Here is a 21,905-nt window from a genome sequence, read left to right as displayed (position 1 = left end):
TGGGTCCTGTGGGATGCAGCTCCCTCCATCGCGCCAGTGACTCTGCTCCTCCGCCAGATGATGCTAATGCACATAAGGACAGGGTGACAAAACAAAAAGGGGGGGAGAGACAAAGGGGACCCTTGGTAAATGTCTGCACCAACTCCACCGTTGGCGTACACAGCACCCTCACACACAGGGAGCAGCCCTACACAATATGCCATAGACCTTTCAGAGAAATTGTTAGCAGCCAAGACATGGGGAGGGGCACACATGACCAAATGGAGTACACCTGGGACCCATGCAGCCCTGACCAGTAGTGGATGCCTACGAGCTAGATTACAAGATTTTCCATTCCGAACCCTAGCCACCAGGGGACCTACGCTGCAATGTCAGGCCTGGCCTAGGGGCACCCACTGACACACATACCACACCCGGATACCACCCTGCCATGCATATGTTGTAATGATGGGCACTATACTCACCCTCTTGTGTCTGCTGTGATGCCCTCAAGCGCCCATCCAGCTCATGATAGGCCACCGCCAATATATGAGGGCCATCAGGGGGGTCAGGGTTCGACGGGCACCCCTTCCTCTTTGGGAGGACATCCCCAGCTGGGCCTCCGCGGTCTTCCGTGCCCAGCGTCTCAGGTCCTCCCACCATTTCCGAAAGTGGGTGCTCTGCCTGCCATAGACCCCCAGGGTACGCACGTCATTGGCGATGGCACGCCATACATCCTTCTTTTGATGGGCGCTGACCTGTAGAGGCAATACACACAGGGAAATGGAATTAGTCAAACAGTCCTGCGTGTAACACTTATGGCCCACCATACCCCTTCACATCACCATTTACACACACATGGCCCAGCACACAACCTGTACGCCGCCCAGAGGACATCTACTTACCCGCCCTTACACAAGGCCTTCACACACACCATTCCATGCATTCATGCCACATGCATCGTGCTCACAGTGTACTCACCTGTTGGTCTGGAGGCCCATGCAGCAGTCTGTACTGGGGTAGGATCCCATCCACAAGTTTCTCCAACTCTGCCGAAGTGAAGGCTGGGGCCTTTTCCCCAGTCACACGGGCCATGGTAGGTTCCAGACAGAGGTCACAGCAGCACATGCAAAGTAGGTCCTCTCATGTTGAAGATCAGGTAGCAAGTGAGGGATGAGATAGATAATGGCTGATGCATACCATCACCGCCAGCGTAGATTACCATTGGCCACTGTAACCCATAGGGCCCAATGTTAACCAATGAGGAGTTGAACGGCGGTTCCCGACCGCCTCCAGCAACACCGCACAACATCAGCAGAATTACCTTGCTTCCACCTGTCCCTCGACACAGGAGAGGAAGACGCCATTTCAGGAGGGGAGGGGCAGGTCCTGTAAACTTGCTGCGTCACTGGTGAAATTAGGAGGTCCTGGACAAGTAACACTTACCAATTACAAGTTAACAGCATGCAAAGTTCTGCTGTATCTCCATTGTTCAGTTTGTGACAGACTCCTCACTCTTTTGCCCCATAGATTGCTACCGCTGCGAATGAATAGGAGATGGAGACATACCCCTGTGTACAGACCCCTGGTGGACTTGGCAACAATGGAGGACAGGCACATTATCCTCACCTAAAGGCTTGACAGGGCCACAATCACAGAGCTGTGTGCCCAATTGGAGCCTGACCTGATATCTGCTATCCGTCACCCCACAGGGATCCCACCCCTTGTGCAAGTTCTGTCAGTGCTCCATTTTTCTGGCAACTGGTTCTTTCCAAGTGACAGTGGGCTTGGTAGCAGGAATGTCACAGCCAATGTTCTCAATAGTGCTCACAAGAGTGTTGTCTGCCCTGATTGAACACATGTGCAGCTACATTGTATTTCCCCAGGGTGAAGATTTGGCCACAGTGAAGGCCGAGTTCTATGCAATGGGACATATCCCCAACATAATTGGGGCAACTGATGGAACACATATTGCATCTCTCAAGGCTATTTAGGGTCTCTCCTCTGGGTATTTCCTCAGATTCGGTTTGCAAGATTCCTCCAGGACTCCTCTGCATCCTCTGCTTCAGCTTCTCAATGTCGGATCAACCATAGACTGCTCCAGGAACCGCTGTAACTGCAACAAATTATCCAGGAAGACTCCTGTGACCAGCAACTTCAGCTCCAGCCAGCAATTGCAACAGTTTCCAAGGTGTGCACGCTCTGAGGACTGCCTGTCTTCATTTTGCACCAGAAGGACCAGAGGAATCTCCTGTGGAGTGACGGAGTCAATTCCCTTCTTCAGCAGGCACCTCCCTGCAATGACAACCGGTACCCTGTGACTCCTCTCCTGTTGACGAGCATGATCCCTGGAACACAGGTTGTGGACCGAAGTGACCCAGACTGTCCAAAGGTCCAGCTGTCCAAATTTTGAGGAGGTAAGAGCTTACCTCCCCGTGCTGCGACAGTACCCCTGTGCACCACGTCTTCTGCAGTTCCTTGGGCTTCTGTGCACTTCCTCCAAAAGTTCTTCATGCACAGCCTAGCCCAGGTCCCCAGTACTCCATCCTGCGACGCACAGCTCTCTGAGTTGTTCTCAGGCGGCGTTGGACCCTCCGGTGTAGTGCTACGACGACCGCACTTTGCATCTTCTTTGTCCACGTGTTCTGAGACTCCCGTTGGTGGTGGCTGGTCTTTTGAGGGCTCTCTGAAGTGCTGAGAGCCCCCTCTGTCTCCTCAGCCCTAGTTGAAACCCCCAGGTCCCTCCTGGGTCCAGGCAGCTCTTCTTTGACACAAATTGCATTCTTGCTTGAACCAAGGCTTGTTAGCGGAATCCAGCGACATAAACAGCCTGCATCCAACAACTTGATGTGGGACATCTCTTGCACCAAGCAGGAACCCGGAGCTGTCTTCTTTGGTGCACTTCTGTACTTTTCTTCTAACCGTAGAATCCACTTTTGCACCTTCTTCCAGGTTGGCAGGGGCTCCTGTTCTTCCTAGACTCTTCTTCGACTTCTGGACTTGGTCTCCTCTCTCCACAGGTCTTCAGGTCCAGGAATCCATTGGTTGTTGCTTGCAGTCTTGTTTGGTTCTTGCATAATTCTTCATCACAACTTGTAGCGTGTCCTGAGGAAACTTACTGTACTTTACTCCTGCTTTCCTGGGCTCTGGGGTGGGGTACTTGACCTACCTTTGGTGTTTTCTTACACTCCCAGCACCCCTCTACACACTACACTTGCCTAGGGGGGAATTCGCATTCCACTGTTTTAGTGTATGGTTTGTGTCGCCCCTAGGCCCATTGCAATCTATTGTATTTTCTACTGTTTGCACTATTTTATGACTGTTTACTTACCTGAATTTGGTTACTAGTGTATATATTGTGTATAATACTCACCTCCGGAAAGAGTATTGCCTCTAAGATATTTTTGGCCTTGTGTCACTAAAGTAAAGTACCTTTATTTTTGGTAACACTGAGTATTGTCTTTTATTGTGTATAAGTACTGTGAAACTATAGTGGTATTGCAGGAGCTTTACATGTCTCCTAGTTCAGCCTTGGCTGCTCTGCTACAGCTACCCCTAAACAGCCTAAGCTGCTAGACACTGCCTACATTTCACTAATAAGGGATAACTGGACCTGGTATAAGGTGTAAGTACCTTAGGTGCCCACTACACACCAGGCCGGCCTCCTACAGTTGAATACTGCTGTTTTCTGTTATTCAATCCTTTCTTTCTACAGTTTGGAGAGCTTTTGCCTTTTGGGACACGAGTTTCGCGGTCCCGTACATTTGTGGAGAAGGAGAGGGAGTGGAGACACGACCACCATCTTGGGTTGGTCGCATCTTCTAGTTCTAGTCCTTCAAGATGTTGCAGACACACGCGCGCATGCGATTGTTTACCATGCAAATTTGATTACGGTTTTGGAGGCTTGGGGCAGCATGTGATGGTGCGCTTCACTGGTTGTGCTTCGGATTTCCCCAGAAGTTCTAGCTTTCTCCTCCTTGTGCCTGTTCATTGCTCTCCATGCCCTGTGGCATCAGAATGTGCCCAGGGTTGAACAAATTGTGCGTAGGCTTTGCCTAGAGTGCTTCAGGTGCCTTCCTCCACTCTCTAATTTGTATATCTGCGACTGTTGGGGTTTGCACCCCCACCGGTCATAACTGAACAGTTATTTTCTATAATCTGGTTGGGGGGTTCGTCTGTTTTGGTATCACGGGCCAGTATAATCCCTATGATGAAGACAGAGGGGACTATCAGGAGTTTCCCCCTTCTTTTGAAGAAAGCTTGGTGGAGGCTTTAGATTCCAATATTCATTTGTCTATTAACAAAGCTTTGGCCAGAGCTCTGGGCCCCCTGACCTCCCACCTTAAGGGCTTCGCTCTTCAGCAAGGCTGGTTGCTTCCTCTCCCTGCCTCTGGTGATCCTACTCCTAAACCAGCCTCTCAAACAGAGGGAAAAGCCAAAGGCAATGCCAAGGCGAAGCAATGGCATTCCAAGGCTTTTGAAAAATTGTCTATGACAATTCTAAATGAACATGGGTATAGCCATACTCAACCACAGGCATCCTCTTCTAATGACCCTTCCAAGGTATTGGACCTGTCTGGTTCAGACTCTTCCAAGGGCTATTCCAATAGTGATCAGGCCAACATTCCTAGGCCCAGCAGAAAAAGGCCACAGGATCAGGGATCCGATTTGGGACCCAGTCCCCCAGAAGGTACTTACCTTGGATCAATGTATTCACCCCTTTTCCATCAATTGGACTCCTCTTCCTGTGGTAGCAAATTATGTACAATCTCATCTTAGACAAGTCTTTGTTAAGGAGGTCAGGACGAGGTTGAAATCTGAGTGTCCCAGGCCAGAGCTGGATGGTAAAGTGGCGGACACACTTGAGGTGGACCAAACAATGGTAAGTTTCATGAAAAAATCATCCAGAGACCCCAAAAAAGGACTAGACAGAGCTTGGCGGTCCTGTCAAGATAAACTGCTAGATCTTTCAGGACCCCTCACAAAGAGACTGGAATTGTGATTCCTTTCCAAGGAGTCTGGGGTTCAGGTTGATCTGGACATTTTAATTGGTTGGGCACAACATGCAGTATGCCAGTTGGGTAATGCCAACGTAGCCATGTCCACCGAACGGAGGAGATTGATCCTCGTGCGTCTTGACTCAAAGCTGAAAGATCTGGCTTCCTCTGAATCAGGCCCAGTAGCACTGGGTTTATATTTTGGGGGCCCTTTGTGAAAGACCTAGCAAAGTTTGCGGTGACATACAATAAGTTAGACAAGTCGCACTTGTCTTTATAGAAGGTTTTCCGCAACACCCTTTTTGGAAGGGCCGGACAATACAGAGCCCATTCGTCAGGCCGTGGATTTTATCAGGGATCCCAACGTGAAGCCTTCAACAGGTTTTTGCGGCTCCTGGCAGGACCAAGACCAAGTCTTCTACCCCACCAGACCTAGAGGGGGTCGTCAGCGCTTCCGTAGAGGAAGAGGTTACTGAAAAGACGCCCAATACACAGGATATTCAGGTGAGAATTATACCTTATTCAGTTGGGGTTTTAGGGGGAAGGATTCAGCTCTTCAGGCACAACTGGGCGATCATTCCACAAGATGCCTAGGTCCTGGAGTCAGTACAGGGGTACAAACTGAAGTTTTACAGCTCTCTAATTCAGGACTCACCCTATCAGGAGATATATTTTTCCATACGAGATCAAGAGCTCATAGCAGAGGAAATTCTTTCCCTGCTTCGCAAAGACACCATTTGCCACGCATCTCCCCATCCCGGGGGTTTCATAAGCAATGATTTCCTGGTTAGCGAAAGAGGGGGGTTCTCATTTAGTCCTCAACTTAAAAAGTTTCAACTCCTGGATAGTATAAAGGCATTTCAAGATGGAGGGTATCCATCTACTTCTAGACCTGCTGCAGGAAGGCGACTGAATGGTGAGACTAGATTTGAAGGGTGCGTACCCCTCAGTTCCCATCTTCACTCTTCAATTGTTTTGTCAGGGGCTATGCTACAAATACTTTCATCAGCTCCATGGTGCTTCACCAAGCTGATGAGACCAATGGCAGAAGCCCTCTGCGCCTGGAGCGTCAGATGAATCGTTTACCTTGACGATTTAATCCTGATGGCCCAGGATCCTCAAATTGTGGTTCTAAATCTGTCTTGGATGATCTAGTTATTACAGGAGCTGGGATTTGTCATAAACCAGCCTAAGTCATTTCTGATCCCTTCCCAACAGATGGAATTTTTGGGATTTCAGATCGATTCAGTGTTGTCCCAGTTAGTTCTTCCCTCTCAGAAGATTCAGACTATCAAGAGGGAATTGAGATCTGCCTTGCGAAACCGGATAATATTGTTGAGATCCTAGCCTCTTCTATTCAGGTGATATTCCCGGGCCCCCTACATTACAGGGCCCTTCAACGCCTCAAAATTCAACACATGCAAAAGGGGTTGTCATACTCGGATCAGGTGCACCTGTTGCTGGAGACCAGGCTGGAAATTAATTGGTGGGTAAACCACATGGAAGCCTGGAATGGCAGGGCAATTTTTGGCAGTGCTCCGGATGTCAGTCTGAAATTGGATGCCAGCAAGTGGGGTTGGGGTGCCAGGTGTGGGTCCCTCTCCACGGGAGGTTGTTGGACGGAGAGTGAGCTCCAACTTCACATCAATTGCTTGGAGTTGTAAGCCGGCTCCTTTGCGATCAGGAGCATCTCCCAGATCAATCAGACTGTTGCATTCTGCTGAGGATGGTCAATGTCTCAGCAGTTCGCTATGTCAACAGACTGGGGGGCACGAAGTCTTGCATGCTATCAGAGATTGCCAAGGATTTTTGGCATTATTGTCTGCAGTGCTGGATTTCCGTCACTGCAGAGTACCTACCGGGCACGAAGAATTCTGTGGCGGACTGGTGTTCCTGACATCTCCGAGATTTCAGCAATTGGAGGTTGCACCTGAAAATTTTTGTACATCTCAATCGCATTTGGGGTCCTTGTCCAGTGGACCTGTTTGCCCGGAGGCTTTGGCGACTAATGCATTCTTGCAGGACTGGCCTCTCCACAAAGGTTACGCATTCCCAATGTTCATATGATCCCCAGAGTTCTTTCCCTGGTGAATCGTCAGAAAGCTGATCTAGTCTTAGTATCACCGTTATGGAGGGCACAGCCCTGGTTTCCCTTGGTTCTGGAAATGTCATGATTCCTCGTCTGATTCCTCATATTCTGAATCTATTGCAGGACTCAGCAGGCCTTCCACATCCACTGATCTCCTCGAATCAGCTCAAACTGGTGGCCTGGAAGGTTTCAGGAATAGATGGAAATTGCCAGGCATTTCTGCTCAAGCTTCCACCTTTATTGACCAGGCCCGGTCCAGTAATACCCATAAACAATATGCTTTGCATGGAGGAGATGGGTTTGCTGGTGTAATGAGAGGAGTTTTATCCCTCTCAAGTGGATGTGTGTTCCGTAATCAATTTCTTGTTGTCTTTAGCTGAATCAGGATTGGCTTAAAGATCAGTGAACAATTACAGATCTGCTATTTCAGCGGGACATGTTCCTGTCAGCGGTAAACCTGTCAAGGAGGATCCACTGGGGTGTATGTTATTGAGGGGTATCCGTTTAGCCAACCCTCCTCAGGCGAAATATTCTTACTTATGGGACATGAACGTAATTCTACAGCTTTAGAAATCCTGGCCAGATAACAAATAATTATTGTGCAAGCAGTTATCGGCTAAATTAACTATGTTTCTGTATCTGATTTCTTGCAAAAGAGTTTCAGATGTTCAAGCCTTTGACCTTAAAGGTCGTCAATTTTCTCTGGAAGATCTGAGCTTTACAGTTTCCAGAAGGACCAAGACTAATATTAGGTCGGTCTCCTATCCTGCTTTTCCTAATGATTACAAACTATGTGTGGTACAATGCCTCAGGGCTTATGAGGCCGCTACTAGTGAATTTTGTGTGGCCTCTGAGGGGCAATTACTCATTGCATTACAAAAACCTTTTAAACCAGTTTCCTCTGCCACATTGGCTAGATGGCTGCGGTGGCTCCTTTCGGAAGCTGGAATTGACATTTCTGTCTTCAGAGCTCATTCTGTTAGGAGTGCTATGGTATCCAAATCATTTAGCCTAGGGTCTTGTCTAGAAGATATCATGAAAGCGGCGATTGGTCATCTGAATCCATCGTTAAATCATTTTACTATAAACTGGTTGTGGATGTAGTGTCGATAGTGGTGGCTCAGCTTTGAACAAGCATAATTGGAGCCTCCAGTCCTGACATAGAAAAAAAAAAATCTAGCTGTTACGTCAAGAAATTTCAATTCTATTAAGGACACGGAGACGAGGATTATCCCACCCGGCAGATATGTGAAGACCTACATAAGTTATAAGTATAGTATTTTATATAGATATTCTGACTGCAAAGATATTGTTATGCCCTACCCGTTAGTTCTATCTAGGGATTAGGGAATAGTTGTTATGGCTTTACTTTGTATTCCTTGGTACAGAACAGAAACAGTCTTAATGAGGCGGCCTTCGCCGGTGTATGTTTTCATGGGATGTCGTTCCTCTTCAGCGATGAATGGAGTTGGATCGTCTTTTCTGGGATCCCGAGGTTCCGGTCAGGATCGGACAGTTACCGCTTGTACCGCAAAGATTTTGTGTCCCTGGTTCCAGTTACAAGTTGAGGAACTCCAGGGCGTTTTCCGTAAGACTGTTTCATTACCTTGACAGACTCATGTTTACTGCACTTGTTTTTTGTGCCTATCTGCAAAGAAAGAGGAGGTCTTATGATGTCATCGGGTTATATACAGAGGACGCTCTATGGTTCGTTATGTGACTACATTGAAGTTATGGGAATTGTAGTGTTTAAATCTTTTTTTGATTGGCTGCTGAGTAAAATAAAGCATGGAAAGAGAAGTATACTCCTCGCCCCTGTGCCCTTAATAGAATTGAAAATTCTTGACGCAATAGCTAGAATTTTTTTTAATCCTGGCACAAATGCTAGCAAAGTTTTCATTCTATTTTTCATAGAAATGTGCATCTGGTCTGCCATTTGATTAAGAGTTAGTTCCACAGGTGCTGCAGTAACCTTGTATACTGATGACTTCTGTGAAATAATATTTAATTCATTCATATTATTAATAAACTAATAAATATAATATTGACTATTGAGATTATCTTTCGTGCAACATGGTTAATAAATGTAATTGTAGTAGTATTTTATGAGGTTTTATTTCCCTTGAGGCCACAGAGTTTTCTTCTGTTTCAATACACTCAGGGGAGCTGTAGTCTGTCTTCACTCTCTATAGAACCCTTTGTTGCGCTGCCCTGAAGCACCAATAAGATTCCGTGATCACTCTCGTCTGATTTTTTTTTGTCCAGAAGACAGACACTGCCGCCGAGTCTGTTTTCTAAGTCGATGTACAGCTGACTAAAAAAATAACAACAACGGAGTCCAGCTAATGGACGCGTTGACGTTCGCGCCGGACATGACGTAAGCGCGGCCGGCCCGTCAGCTGTTTGTTGATATTCTTACAGTCTTCCTTCCCTCTCTCCAACTCCCGGTAGTCTGGGCTGAGCAAAACACTGCGGCGGTAGGGGAGGCAGAGAGAGAACAAAGGGGCCGATAGGGGGGGAGGGAAGAGGGCTTCTGGAGGACAGCTTGGCGTGCAGGGGACGCGTAGTTGGCGTCGGCGGTGACAGCGGCGCGCGTGCCGGGGGGCGCGAGGACTGCGTGACAGGCAGCTCACGCGCCCTGAGGAGGCCAGGGGTCGGGTGGGAGAAGAAGAGGGGGGCGCGCGAACGGTGACAGCGCGCGCCGGGAAGGGCGCGGGTCCAGCGACGGCGCGCGCGTGGGGCCGGGCGGTTGGCGGCGGCGGCGGCGCGCGGCTCTGACAGTTGGCGGCGCGCGCCGCCTCGAAGGCCACGGCCTCGGACCGGGCCCTAGCGGGAACCCCAGGGCGCCTCTGACCGCGCGCCATGACCATCCTTCCCAAGAAGAAGCCGGCGGCTGCCGAGGAAGGGGAGCGGGGGGGCGGCGGTGGCTCGGGCGGAGGAGGCCCCGAGGCCCATCCCCGCGGCTCCGCCCGCTCACGGGTCTCCCCGCCGCCGCGCTGGGGGCCGGTGACCGTCGGGCAGCAGGCCTCGGCGGGCGGGGGGTCCTCGGTCGGGGGCTCCGGAGGAGCCGGGCAGGGGGACGGGGTCGGTGTCGGAGTAGGAGGGTGCTGCTCCGGCCCCGGGCACAGCAAGAGGCAGCGGCGGCAGCAGGGGGTGGGCGCCGGGGGAGCCAGCCCCCAGCAGCACGAGGAGGAAGGGGGCGCCGGCTACAACAGCGAGGATGAGTACGAGGCGGCGGCGGCGCGAGTGGAGGCCATGGACCCGGCCACCGTGGAGCAGGTGAGGCTCGGTTAGATATTGTTATTCACGCGTCACTGTGTGCCTCTTTACAGGCTCTGGTCTGTGTGGCACTGGATAGACTTCCGAAGGGCCGGTCACCGTGGGGCAAGTGAGGCCCAGGGGAGCTTGTTATTCGTATCCTGTCTCCTTGAGCTGTGTATTGACCTGTGCGATACTGGGTAGCCTTCAAAGCAAGGGTCCTGTCTCCGTCCCCCTCTGTGTTGTACTGGATATACTTCAGAACAGCCCGTTACTGTGGAGCTGGTAAGGCTTTGGGGCTTATTAAAGGAATCATGCCATCTCGTGCCCCATTACATGTACTCGACTATGTGGTACTAGATAGCCTTCACAACAAGAACACTGCCATTGTGGGTGCAGATGAGGCCGGGGGGGGGGGGGGGGTATGGTTGAGGTGACTTATTAAAGGTAACTTATTAAAGGTAACATGTTACTTTGACCCCCTCTACATGCACTGGCTTGTATGGTATTGGATAGCCTTCACAACAAGGGTGTTGTCACTGTGGGACAGATGAGGACGGGGGCTTGTTATAGGTAACATGTCCCCTTGACCCCCTTTACTTGTACTGGTCCGTGTGGTACTCTATAACCTTCACAACAAGGGCACGCCTACCGTGGGCCAGGTGAGGCTCTGGGGTGGTGGGGGCTTATTATAGGTAGACATGCTTCCTTGACCGCATTACATGTACTGGATAGCCTTCACAACCAGGGCCCTGCCACCGAGGCACAGGTGAAACTTGGGGGCTTATTATAGGTAGACATGCCACTGTCTGTCCCTTTACAGGTACTGGCCTGTCTTGTACTGGATGAACTTCACAAGGACACTGTCACCGTGGAGCAGGTGAGGCTCATGGGGTGTGGTTATAGGTACGCATGTCACTTTGCAAAACCCTTTATTTACATGACCTAGGCTGTCTGGTACTGGATAGGCTTCAGAAGGGCCCCGTCACCGTGGGGAAGGTGAAGTTTGGTGTGCTTATAAGTACATGTCACCTTGACCCAGTTGCTTGTACTGGCGTCGGCAATACTGGATAACCTTCAGAAGGGCCCTGTTACTGTAGGGCAAGTTAGGTTTGGGAGCTTATTATAGGTCTGCATGTCACATTGACCCTGTTACATCTACTGTTCTGTATTTTTATTTTAAACAGATTTTTATTGATAATTACAACAGGTATGCGATCACACATTAATAGCACATAACGTCCACGTTCAAGGATGTGGACTGTCTGTTCAGATCATCTCAATGATTTTCCATTCCGTTGTTTCTTTAAGGAATTTCTGTTGCCCCCCCCCCCCGAGTCTTATTTCCTGTTGTGTGATGGGGCAAGCTATGTCGCATTTTTCCATGTGTAGTTTAAATTCAAGCTCTTGTTCAGATGGATCTGTATTTTCAGGTGTGGAGTGGTTGTGTCTGAGCAGTCTGTCTCTGAGTCAGAGTTGTTCTGGGTCGCCTCTCATAGCTTCCACCATGGTGTCCCATTCTCTTGCTACATCTAATGGTCTTGTCCCTCTTTTGGCATCCCTGAGAAGGGCATCTCCTCACGCACAGCCCATTTTTCTAGTTCCCTGTACCAACTGGCTACTCTCGGACCTGTCGGGTTCTTCCAAGTCATTGCAATCTCCCTCTTGGCTAGGATATAAGCTAGGTCCTGGAATCTGCTAGTAACCGCTGTTTTAGACATATGTGGGAACCATCCAAGTAGGCAATGACACACTGTGCAAGGAACTACCTTGTCTATCGTATCTGCTACCGTTTGTGTCACCTCCCCCCAGAATGTCCTACTATGTGGGCTGTCCCAGAACATGTGCCTAAATTCACATGTACTGTTCACCAGATAGCCTTCAGAAAGGCCCTGTCACCGTGTGGCAGGTGAGGCTCGGGAGTATTATAGGTAGACATGTTGCTGTGTACGTGTATTGGTATGTCTTGTACTAGATATCCTTCACAAGCTCGATGACGCTGTGGAGCAGGTGAGGCTCGGGGGTACTATAGGTAGACACGTCACTGTGTACATGTATTGGTATGTTTTGTACTGGAGATCCTTCACAAGGGCCATGTCCTGTCGAGCAAATGAGGTTCTGGGTCCGTGGTGTAGGTAAACATATTACTGTTATCTTTCCAACCATAACTGCATAAGATACATTGTGAATTGCCACAGACCACACCCCTCTCCCCTTTTCAGTTGACTACACCTAACATTTAGCTAGATTACTTGGGTTCTTCTTTGGGAGAGTAATCCCCTGAAAACGAATTCATAAAAAATGGTGAATATTAGGGGTGTGTGTGGAATGAATAAAATATCTACTTGTCTATAGGACATATTCCTTCATAAATCTACTTGACTTGTTAAAAAAAAAAAAAAAATCTACTCGTCCCTTTGGTGCTGTATAGAGTGGTGTTACTTGTCAGCAATCTCATTATACAAGAGCTTTGTTGTTAGTCTATCTGATCATGCCTGGGTTAATACTATATTAGGGCTTGAATACTAGCAGTTGCCTTATATTGCCACCTCACTGCAGATCTAAATACTGGGGCAGGAGGCAGCAGAAAGCAAAGGTTCCGGGTTTTGAATATCCCAACTTGCAATTTCTATGGGTTTTCACCAGCTCTTCTCTTACTCACTTTACCTAGTATTGGAAAAGGTAATTACTTTGACAAGGGCAGAAGTAAAACTTCCTCCGGGGTTTGGAAAAAGTGGTTGATGTGAAAGTGAACTTGTAAACACAATTTACTCATGCTAAAATACAGTTCTTAACTCTTTTCTAGAAGAACGATTTCCTGGTCTACTTCTGTAAATTGTTTGTGAATTAATGAAACTTTGAAAACCTGCACTAATGGGAAAACATACTTTCTTTAACAACTGGGCCCCTAATCAGGACTGGTGTTAACTAAGACCTTTTTGTTTTTAATAAAATTCTGTCTTTATCCACTGTGAGTGATAGCAATCTGCTCTTTCAAAAGGAGCATGTCGGTACGCTAAGTAGTTTTGTTCAGTGCTGAAACTACTGAGGCAATGTGTGCTTTTTGAGACCCAATTTTTTTTTGTCAATGTTTGTTACACTGGTGAGGGGCTGGCAGCTCCCACAACAATAACATTTCACAAAAGCCATTTTCACAGTAATCTAGCAAAATGTTTTTTTCTTATTTGCATTTTTTGTGTGAACTTTTTATTTTGAAAGCAAGTAACCATCAATTTTGTGTTCTAGCTTCTGCAAACCTTTGTATCTAATCAGAGCATTCTGGGAGCATTACATGTAGCCTCATTGTTAAACCTTGGAAACGTCGTCCCATTTTATTTTTTTAACTGGAACTACTGCAGTCTGAGCTTGCACCATTTATTTACAGCGCTCACCCTAATAATAAAGGCTTTGCATTAATCATAAATACAGACTCAAACAGCATTAGCATATGGACACAAATATTACCTCAACTGCTCCATAATGTACTGTAAACTGGCAGCCAAAGGGTTTGTGCTGCAGGGGGTTGGGGCTGCCAGTCCCAAGGACAAAAACATGAAAAGTTGTTGTCCCCGACCCCACACAATATGTCCTGTGTGCTGGGCTACAGGAATTTGTCTGGAATATGGTGCTGGAGGCACACCTATGCCTTTTGTCTTCAGTAATGTGAACTCCTCCTCTTCCGTATTCCACCTTTTTTCCGGTAAGTAACTTGGGAGTCCTTCTGGACACACTAACAGTGGTGCCTCCCATGTAGGAGGAAGTGGACATTTACTTTTTCCAGCTGTATATGTGAAAACATATCTTTAGGTTCTTGTTCACATTGATTTTCAGCAATAATGACACTAATTTTCTCCAAGCTTGACTATTTTAATTGTGCCTCGCTACCTCTCCCTTTCTGTTTATAATCTGCAACACATGCAAACCATCACATGGAAGATGCCTTGGTGACGTCTAAGCATGGTGACAGCATAACTTAATCTCTCTGCACTACAATAGTTTCAAGTTAGAGTTGCATAATTATAGAATCGCTTATGATTGAATTCAGATCACATGTTTGGCGTTATTACATTCAATATTTAATGCCTTGTATTCCTCGGAATTCACCAATATGTTTTGAAAGATCATTGGTTATTTGGATTTGAAGATGAAGAATGGAGGTTTCTAGTTGTTTGGCAAAACAGTGTACATTATTTTGCAGTATTATCACTTGCCATGGCAAATGCTTTAGTCTGCGCTACCTGGTTGTCGGTTAGCAGTAATGATAGGAGCTTTTGGTGTCAGGAGAGTTGCATTTACTTTGAGAGTGGTATTGGGCTGGAAATTGGAAGTGAGGGGAAACCCAACGAAAGAGTGGGAAAGTATCCCTAGGTGCATGATAAAGTTTCTGAAAGAGAGTTGTGGTCTGTTGGCCGCTAGAAGGGTGTCTGGGAGGTGTCTTTCACCTTGCCTGATGAGTTATGCTTGTGTGGGTAAACTTTTTAGGATTTAGACGAAACTGCCAGAAAAACTATGCAGGTAATAACTCAGAAGCTGCATCCAGAATCCCTTAGATCCTCTTCTTTTGCATTTGTATAATGCTTGTCTCTCTGTTTCCTTCTCTTTATTTTACAGCATTTTACCATCTGGGTGGGAGGTTCTAATGACAAAATAGTCTCTGCTTATAACATTTGTTGAAGGGTCACTCCCTTGTTATGGGCCCTGACCTGACCCCAGTGTCTTTAACAACGCTTATGGTCCTTGGTAGTGATTTTTAATTGTGTTCTGTTCATCTGCAAATAATGTGAGCCTTATCACCATAACTAACAAGCAAACACGATGGATACAAGTGTGGGTGCTAGATATGCTCTAATTAGATACAATTACATCGGCTTAAAGCCTAAACTCTCTATATTAAGCTTATGACGTACATCTTGGTTACTTCAAAATACAATATGCTGAGTTATGTAAAGCCCCCGGATATTAGGTCTGAAGTTGTAGTCCTGTCTTTTCAGCGTTTATCTTTTAACTGATCTTTCTGCTTGTATCTTAAATAGCTTTATCAAGTAAGGCGGTCATTGATGGCACAAGCAGAGGTTTGCTAGTGTTCTGATTCCATCTTTGTTTCACAGAACAGTACCTCTTATTAGTTTTAAGCAGGTACACAAAATCTACTGTTTTTGTATTTTTCTTGTTCCTCTGATACATAACAACACTACCTGGGGAACAGATCTCAGGCAACTGTGAAATGCATTAGAGAGCACCAAAATCTCTTACCCGGCCTGTTAACTTAATCAGCAGAAAAATAAATACATTAAAATTGCGATCATTAATTTGTTAGTATGCTTAAACTGAAAGGTGGTTGTTGGAAACGGGCAGGCCTGTTTTCTAGGGTCGAACCCTCTGTCATACACTCGGGTGCATTCAGTGCCAAAACAGCGACAGCAAAGCCTGTATTGGGTAAGGCACTATCCAAACACTTAAAGTTCAGGCACACATGACCGTTCCTCAGGAACAGAATTGCTGCTTTTGCTCAGTCACCCAGTGGAACATATGGTCCAGGCACGAGTTAGTGTTAAATTGCCTGGCTTTTTGTGTGTGTCTCAAGTGTGCAATTGAAAGTTCACTTGTTACTTCTTAAGGAGTTTTACTTTGAGGCATGCAGTAGACCAGAAAGGTATGATCTTACGTATTCCCTCAGAAAAATAGATTGAGTATACCCTCTTTACATTTTGCTTAAAGTGCAACCGCAATTCTACCCAAACGGATAGTCAAGGGGTCTGTAACCTGTTTATCACAAAGACCACAAACCTCAGGGGTGTGAGATGTGCACAGTTTCTGACAAAGGCCCTCAAAGTTAGACAAGGAAGGGCATATTACGCCATGGCGAAGGGTCCACAAGAGCCACCCTCTCTTATAGACCTGTTTGTCGGGCAATAAGGAAAATCATGAAGAAACAGGGGGTTGGCACTGCCACTACACTTCAAAGGGGCATCTGTCTCCCCCTCCTTTTCACAGAAGCCTAGTCCCTTTCAGACGATCTCAAATATGTATTTTGTTTTTATTAAAAAATTGAAAAAAGAAACTGGTTCAGAGTGTTGCGTAGGCTCTCATTATTCTAATGAGACTACTGGATTTGAGGGACAGAATCACTTGCACTGTGGGAGACTGAGTCTAGACCCATTACAGGTGACACCTGTAGGCCTAATCCAGGTTTTTTTACCGACTAGCAGTGCCTCATCTCCACCCAAGAGCAGGGATGATTGGGCAACCAAGCGCATGTCACAATTGACTCCGGGAAATTGTGGTCATTCAGATCTCATCCGTTTCTCTCAAGTTACATTACTATACAAGGACAATCAGAGGCGGAAGAATATATTTCAACAAGGCTTTGTTGAAGAAACTGCATCCTAGATAATAAAGCTTGTACTGCAATAACTAGGACAATGAAGAAGGACAGGATTAAAATTGTGACTAGGAGAGTGTAACTTAAAAATAATGCCACCACATTGTCCCTAGAGCTGTTAAAATAGCTCCTACCTAGGCTATGGTAGAGCACAGCATAATAAGCTCTAGTTCTGCCCTTCAGGTTCCCCTGGGAAGACATCATTCCCCATATCTGAGCCAGAGACCTGTTGTCTACGTAAGCAGCTGCAGCGAAGTGATCAGCATACAGCCGTGGTAATCTGGCTGGAATCTCCCTCTAACGTACATGGGTCAAAGTAGTATTTTTATAATAAAACAGCTGATTTTCCAAGAAAAAGTGTGTATGTTTCTCTGAACTCAAGAAACAAAGCGTACCACATTTGCCGCAACCTATCTTACTGCAGCGATGAGATAAGCAGACTGAAAGAAATATCTTGTTTAAGAAGCAGTGCTGGCCTAGGCAAAGAACAGCCAGATAGGGAAAATAAAGCAAGACCGCAAATGTGGCTATTGTTACAATAATTAACCTAGATATATTTTATTCAGCTTCGTTTTAAGTGCACAACGGCAGGCTTAGTTCGCTAAAATAATGTGTCTGAAACTATAACTAAAATGGCTACACAACAAGAGCACATCCCAAAACAAATCCAAAAGTTGTGACACAAGCTAGTTAGGAGTCTCTCTATGGCCTGTAATTGAATCCATAAATCACATTTATTGTTCTTCAAGAAATGTGATGATGGAGGTGTTGATACTATGTTGCAGATGAAAAAGTTGTACAGGTGACGTTTTGATCCTAACTGGACTTTATTCAGGACAGTAGAACCTGATTTACTTCATGAAAAACCAAACCGCTGTGCCAACTGGCAAAAGGTTCCCACTCGCCATATTGGTACCGGTCACCTGCTAACACAATGATTTGGTTTTTGATGGAGTAAAAGGAGATTCTGCTGTACTAGCCATGATGAAGTCCGGATAGGACAAAACACGTGTCAGCTGTTCATCTTTTTCACCTGTACATCGTATCAGCACCTGTATCGTTGTCATATTACTTTAAAATAAATACATGATATTTATGGATTCAGTTACAAGCCATAGATGGACTCTACCGATTTGTCACCACTTTTGGATTTGTTTTGGGGTGTGCTTCAAACCAATTTTTGTATACTTCTTTTCTAACCTGTTTCCCCTTTATATGTGTACACACTTTTCTCTGTATCTTAGCAGGCCAAAAAACTTCACCACCATGGCTAGGTGCTTGTGGGATCAGGTTCTAACCAAGCTGGTACTACCAAATTTAGCATTGATGACGGGTGCAAATATGGGGTTGGATTTAAAATGGAAAGATCTTCTTGACCACAATCCTTATCTAGCATAAGTTGAGTAGAGAACTTAAATTGTATGTGGTAGATATTTGATTCTATCTGGTTAACCCTGCATCTAGTAACTTTGTATCAATGGGCATTGCGCACAAACATATGTACAATCATATATTAACAACGTAGGCAGCTGAGTTTGGGTGACGTGCCACCTGAGTAACCTTTCTGTTGTATAATATGATCAAAATGGTTTTACATTGCTGGATTTTAAAATGTATCTGAGAGATTCAATTTGCCAGCAAGTTTATTTGAATGTCAAAGTAGACGAAAGCTTCTTTTCTAGGTAGAGGCCCTCAGCACTAGGATAACTCTTTGATAGTGCTTCCTATAAATTAATGTTATACATGAAATAAAGACAATTTAAACCTAGAGTGTCTTTGATAAGAAAAAGAAATTCCACAAGGGGTTAGTTGCTAGGTTGAATTTGACCTTATTAAAAAAAAAAAAAAAAAATCTGATAACCATAGAGGTGTATCGTTATTATATAGCTTAATATTGAACTGTCCAATGGGCAGGATGCTTCAGAAACCTACTTGACCTGTAAATGTGTACTTGCCCATTTAGGTGCCTTGTGAAGAGGTGACATGTTATGGCTGTGTTATCCTAGCAGGGCTGTGATAGTAGCATTTATAATTTTATCATGGTTTGGATTTGTTCAAGTCTTTGATTTTGACATCTTTTTTGCTAATCAATGCACTGAGGCTGAAAATAGACGGGAAGCAGTAGCTCCTGTGTCGGAGTGTCCTGTGAGTCTGTGCACACCTACAGACTTCCACATGTAAAGGAATTCACAAAGTGCTCTCCAATCTCTTCCCGCGCTGGAAACGGTTAGAAACTTGCTCCTAGGAAGGACAGGACTAAGGGCCACATATATCAAGCCTTTTTGCATTTGCAAACGGTGCGAATGCCCATTTGCGAATGCAAAAGTGCCTTTGAATATGTATGAAAGGCATTGGCAATGCAATTTTAAGGAATTGCTAAAATAGCGATTCCTTAAAATTGCGAGCCCGTTTACAGAATCGCAAACTGCGATTCTCTAAATAAGAAATCTCAAATAAGGATCCTTAGTTGCGATTTCTTAAGCACATGTATAAAGCTTTTCCTTAATGCGAATTGGGCATTAAGAAATCGAAATTACCACCAAGTAGAACTTGGCTGTAACCATGTGCAAATTTTAAAAATGCGTTTTTAAAGTTGACATGTAACCCACGCATGACCCTTTGGCATGTGTGCGCCCTACATGTCCTAAAATATTTTTTGGGGGTGCAGCAGTGGGGGCCTTGGGTCCCCAGCACCCTGGTGTTTTGCATTTCCTAAATTACGAATTCCAGTTAGGAATTCACAATTTGAGAAATGCAAAAAATTTGCAAATATGGGCCTACAGGCCCATAGGTGCGAATGGGGTCTGTATTGCAATTTGTGATTCGGTAATAGCATTTGCGATTTTTTTTTTTAAAGATATTGCTATTACCGAATCGCAAATATGATACAAACCATTTTGCGAATCAGAAATAGCGATTTTCTTAAATCGCCATTACCGAATCACAAAAGGGTTAGATGATGCATCTGGCCCTGTAATCTTTTCGATGGCGGGTAAAGAAGAGGGTGTAAGGAAAGTTTATTTACACTTGGCCAATTTTTCTAAGAGCAGTAAATGCATGCATATATGGTCATGTAAAAATGGGTTTCATAAATGTATGTTTGGAGTTCGGTTTCCAGTTTGATGTCTGTGATTTCCTGAAAGTCACAAATGTGCATCAGTAACAAGACATAATTGTGGGTGTATTATTTTTTTTTTTAATTATTATTATTTTTTATTTATTCTTGTTGCCCATAATGGCTTACACTGCCACTCTGTTTTTTTTTTTTTTTTTTTAAAAAGCAGAACGATCAATTGGCATTCCTCAGCATTTTACTACATGATGCCTCAGAGAAATGGTATTAAGGTTAGCCAACAATTTAGCAAACCTTTTTTGCAGTTTACAATTGAACGTGCCAAATTCAGAGAATTGTTTAGTTAGTTTGTGCAACATACTTTGCAATATGCCACGAGGGATAATACAATACATTTTTGGGACTACTGTTAAGGAATGCATGCTGATTATTTTGAAGACTAACATTTATTTAGTAGTGCACTTTTAAAAAGGTTTTTGAAACAAAAAAACGTGTTCACTGTAGGCTGGGGTTTTACTAAGTGAACAAAAGAGTTTGAAATTTGAAACTATACGTGTGGCTGACATTTTTGACTTGGTGATGTTGGGCCACAATCCTGAACCTTACTTCGGGTTGGACCTTTGTTTTTAGTATAATTAATATGACGATTAGTACTTTTCTGACATAAGAATTTATTCAAAACTTGTTTTTTATTTTTTATTTTATTTTTAACGTTGAAAAACACTGGCATTGTTGGCAGTTAAAACCAGGGACATAGAACCTAATGACTGCTTTAAAGTTGCTACTACTAGGGGTGATGTGGTGAATTAATACCACATCTGTCTTATAAATCAGTTTTTGGGTTTACATTTTTAATTTTGCAAACAATTCTCAATCTTCCTTTTATGCTTGTGCATGTAACTGAGGAGCTTTTAATGAATGTTATCAGTGGCCTCAAACTGTTACATTTTTACTAGCGTGTGTACAGGTTTCTATGGTGGAAGCTTTGTTTGGGGTGCAAGCATAGCTTGCACCTCACTGAACTTTCTTGGAACACTCTACCTAATAGTGAAGGCTGTAGTATTAATGAATCGTATATGCAGGTTTGAAAAAACCTGTGCATATAGATTCAAATTTTGTCTTTAGTGGTAAAAAAAATATTCTTTCATAGGTTCACTCTCTGGTACTGTAAACTGCTACTAAAAGGGTTAATGCGGCAGTGGGGTTGGCATATTTGTACAGTTGAACAAAGTAAACATGAAATCTTTATAATCTTGTCCTCAATGTCCTAGGCATCAGGCAATAGGATTTGCACACCCCTGGCTCTGTTTGGAAAAGCGCAGTTTGAAACCCTCTGCTTGCTAGCCTAAACTTTGATAATCTGGCATCCCCTCTATCCGAGATAATCGTGAAAGGTCCAATTATTAGAAGGCCAACATATGTCATCGGAGTGATAATATTTAAAGTTATGAAGGCAGCTCAACTGCCACTTCTGCTTAGTCTAATGAACATCAATGCTCTTCTGGAATGCTTATAGCACTGCCTACCTGTGACCCTGCTCAACTTGATGGTTAAGATTTTGTTACATAGATTTCAGCACTACTGTTAGTAAAATTGACCTGTATAACTGCAGATCTGTTGGCGGTTAGGTTTAATTTTTTTAATAACAATATTTGTCAACGCCTGAGACGGGGGTATAATGATATTTTGTTATATCCCCAAGAAGTGATAACAGAAATTGGATGAGTATGAAGAGTCATATTTAGAAAACAAATCCAGTGTTAGCATCCTCTCCCACTGCTTGCTCAAGTGTGGAGAAACACAAAAGCACTTTGTCTCATATCTCTTAATGGGTATATCTATGGGGCTGAATCTAAACAAAAATATAAAATCTTTGTGACGCTCCTGCTTTTCTTCATAACTCAAGTATGTTCTTATAATCTACACCCCTGTATTTGAGGCTTAAATCTTCATCTTGATTTCATTTTCACACCAGGATGTTAAAAATGGATTCCGGTCACCAAACAGTAAAGCCCTACAGATACACACCGTGCTCACTACAATCCCCATGCACATGTAATGTCAGTACATGTGCGCTGACAAATACACAGAACCCCTTATCCTAGCAGACTTTATATTAGAAGGCAG

At 44.9% G+C, this 21,905-nt stretch overlaps 1 protein-coding gene across 2 annotated transcripts in view; it reads left to right on the top strand.

Annotated features, from left to right (window-relative positions):
* The first annotated feature begins 9,415 nt into the window (after window positions 1–9,415).
* Window positions 9,416–21,905, top strand: part of OTUD5 (OTU deubiquitinase 5) — a 426,591-nt gene continuing 414,101 nt past the window's right edge. The window contains exon 1 of one of the 2 annotated variants that reach the window (XM_069209506.1): window positions 9,416–10,344. In XM_069209506.1, coding sequence (XP_069065607.1) covers window positions 9,928–10,344 — 417 coding nt within the window. In that variant the 5' untranslated portion in view covers window positions 9,416–9,927. The remainder of the gene's footprint in view (window positions 10,345–21,905) is intronic. The other variant, XM_069209505.1, reaches the window with a different exon arrangement.

Source organism: Pleurodeles waltl, chromosome 10 (assembly GCF_031143425.1).
Source record: "Pleurodeles waltl isolate 20211129_DDA chromosome 10, aPleWal1.hap1.20221129, whole genome shotgun sequence".
Lineage (NCBI taxonomy): Eukaryota > Metazoa > Chordata > Amphibia > Caudata > Salamandridae > Pleurodeles > Pleurodeles waltl.
The sequence above is the reverse complement of the archived record's forward strand: the minus strand, read 5'-3'. Positions and strand labels throughout refer to the sequence as shown.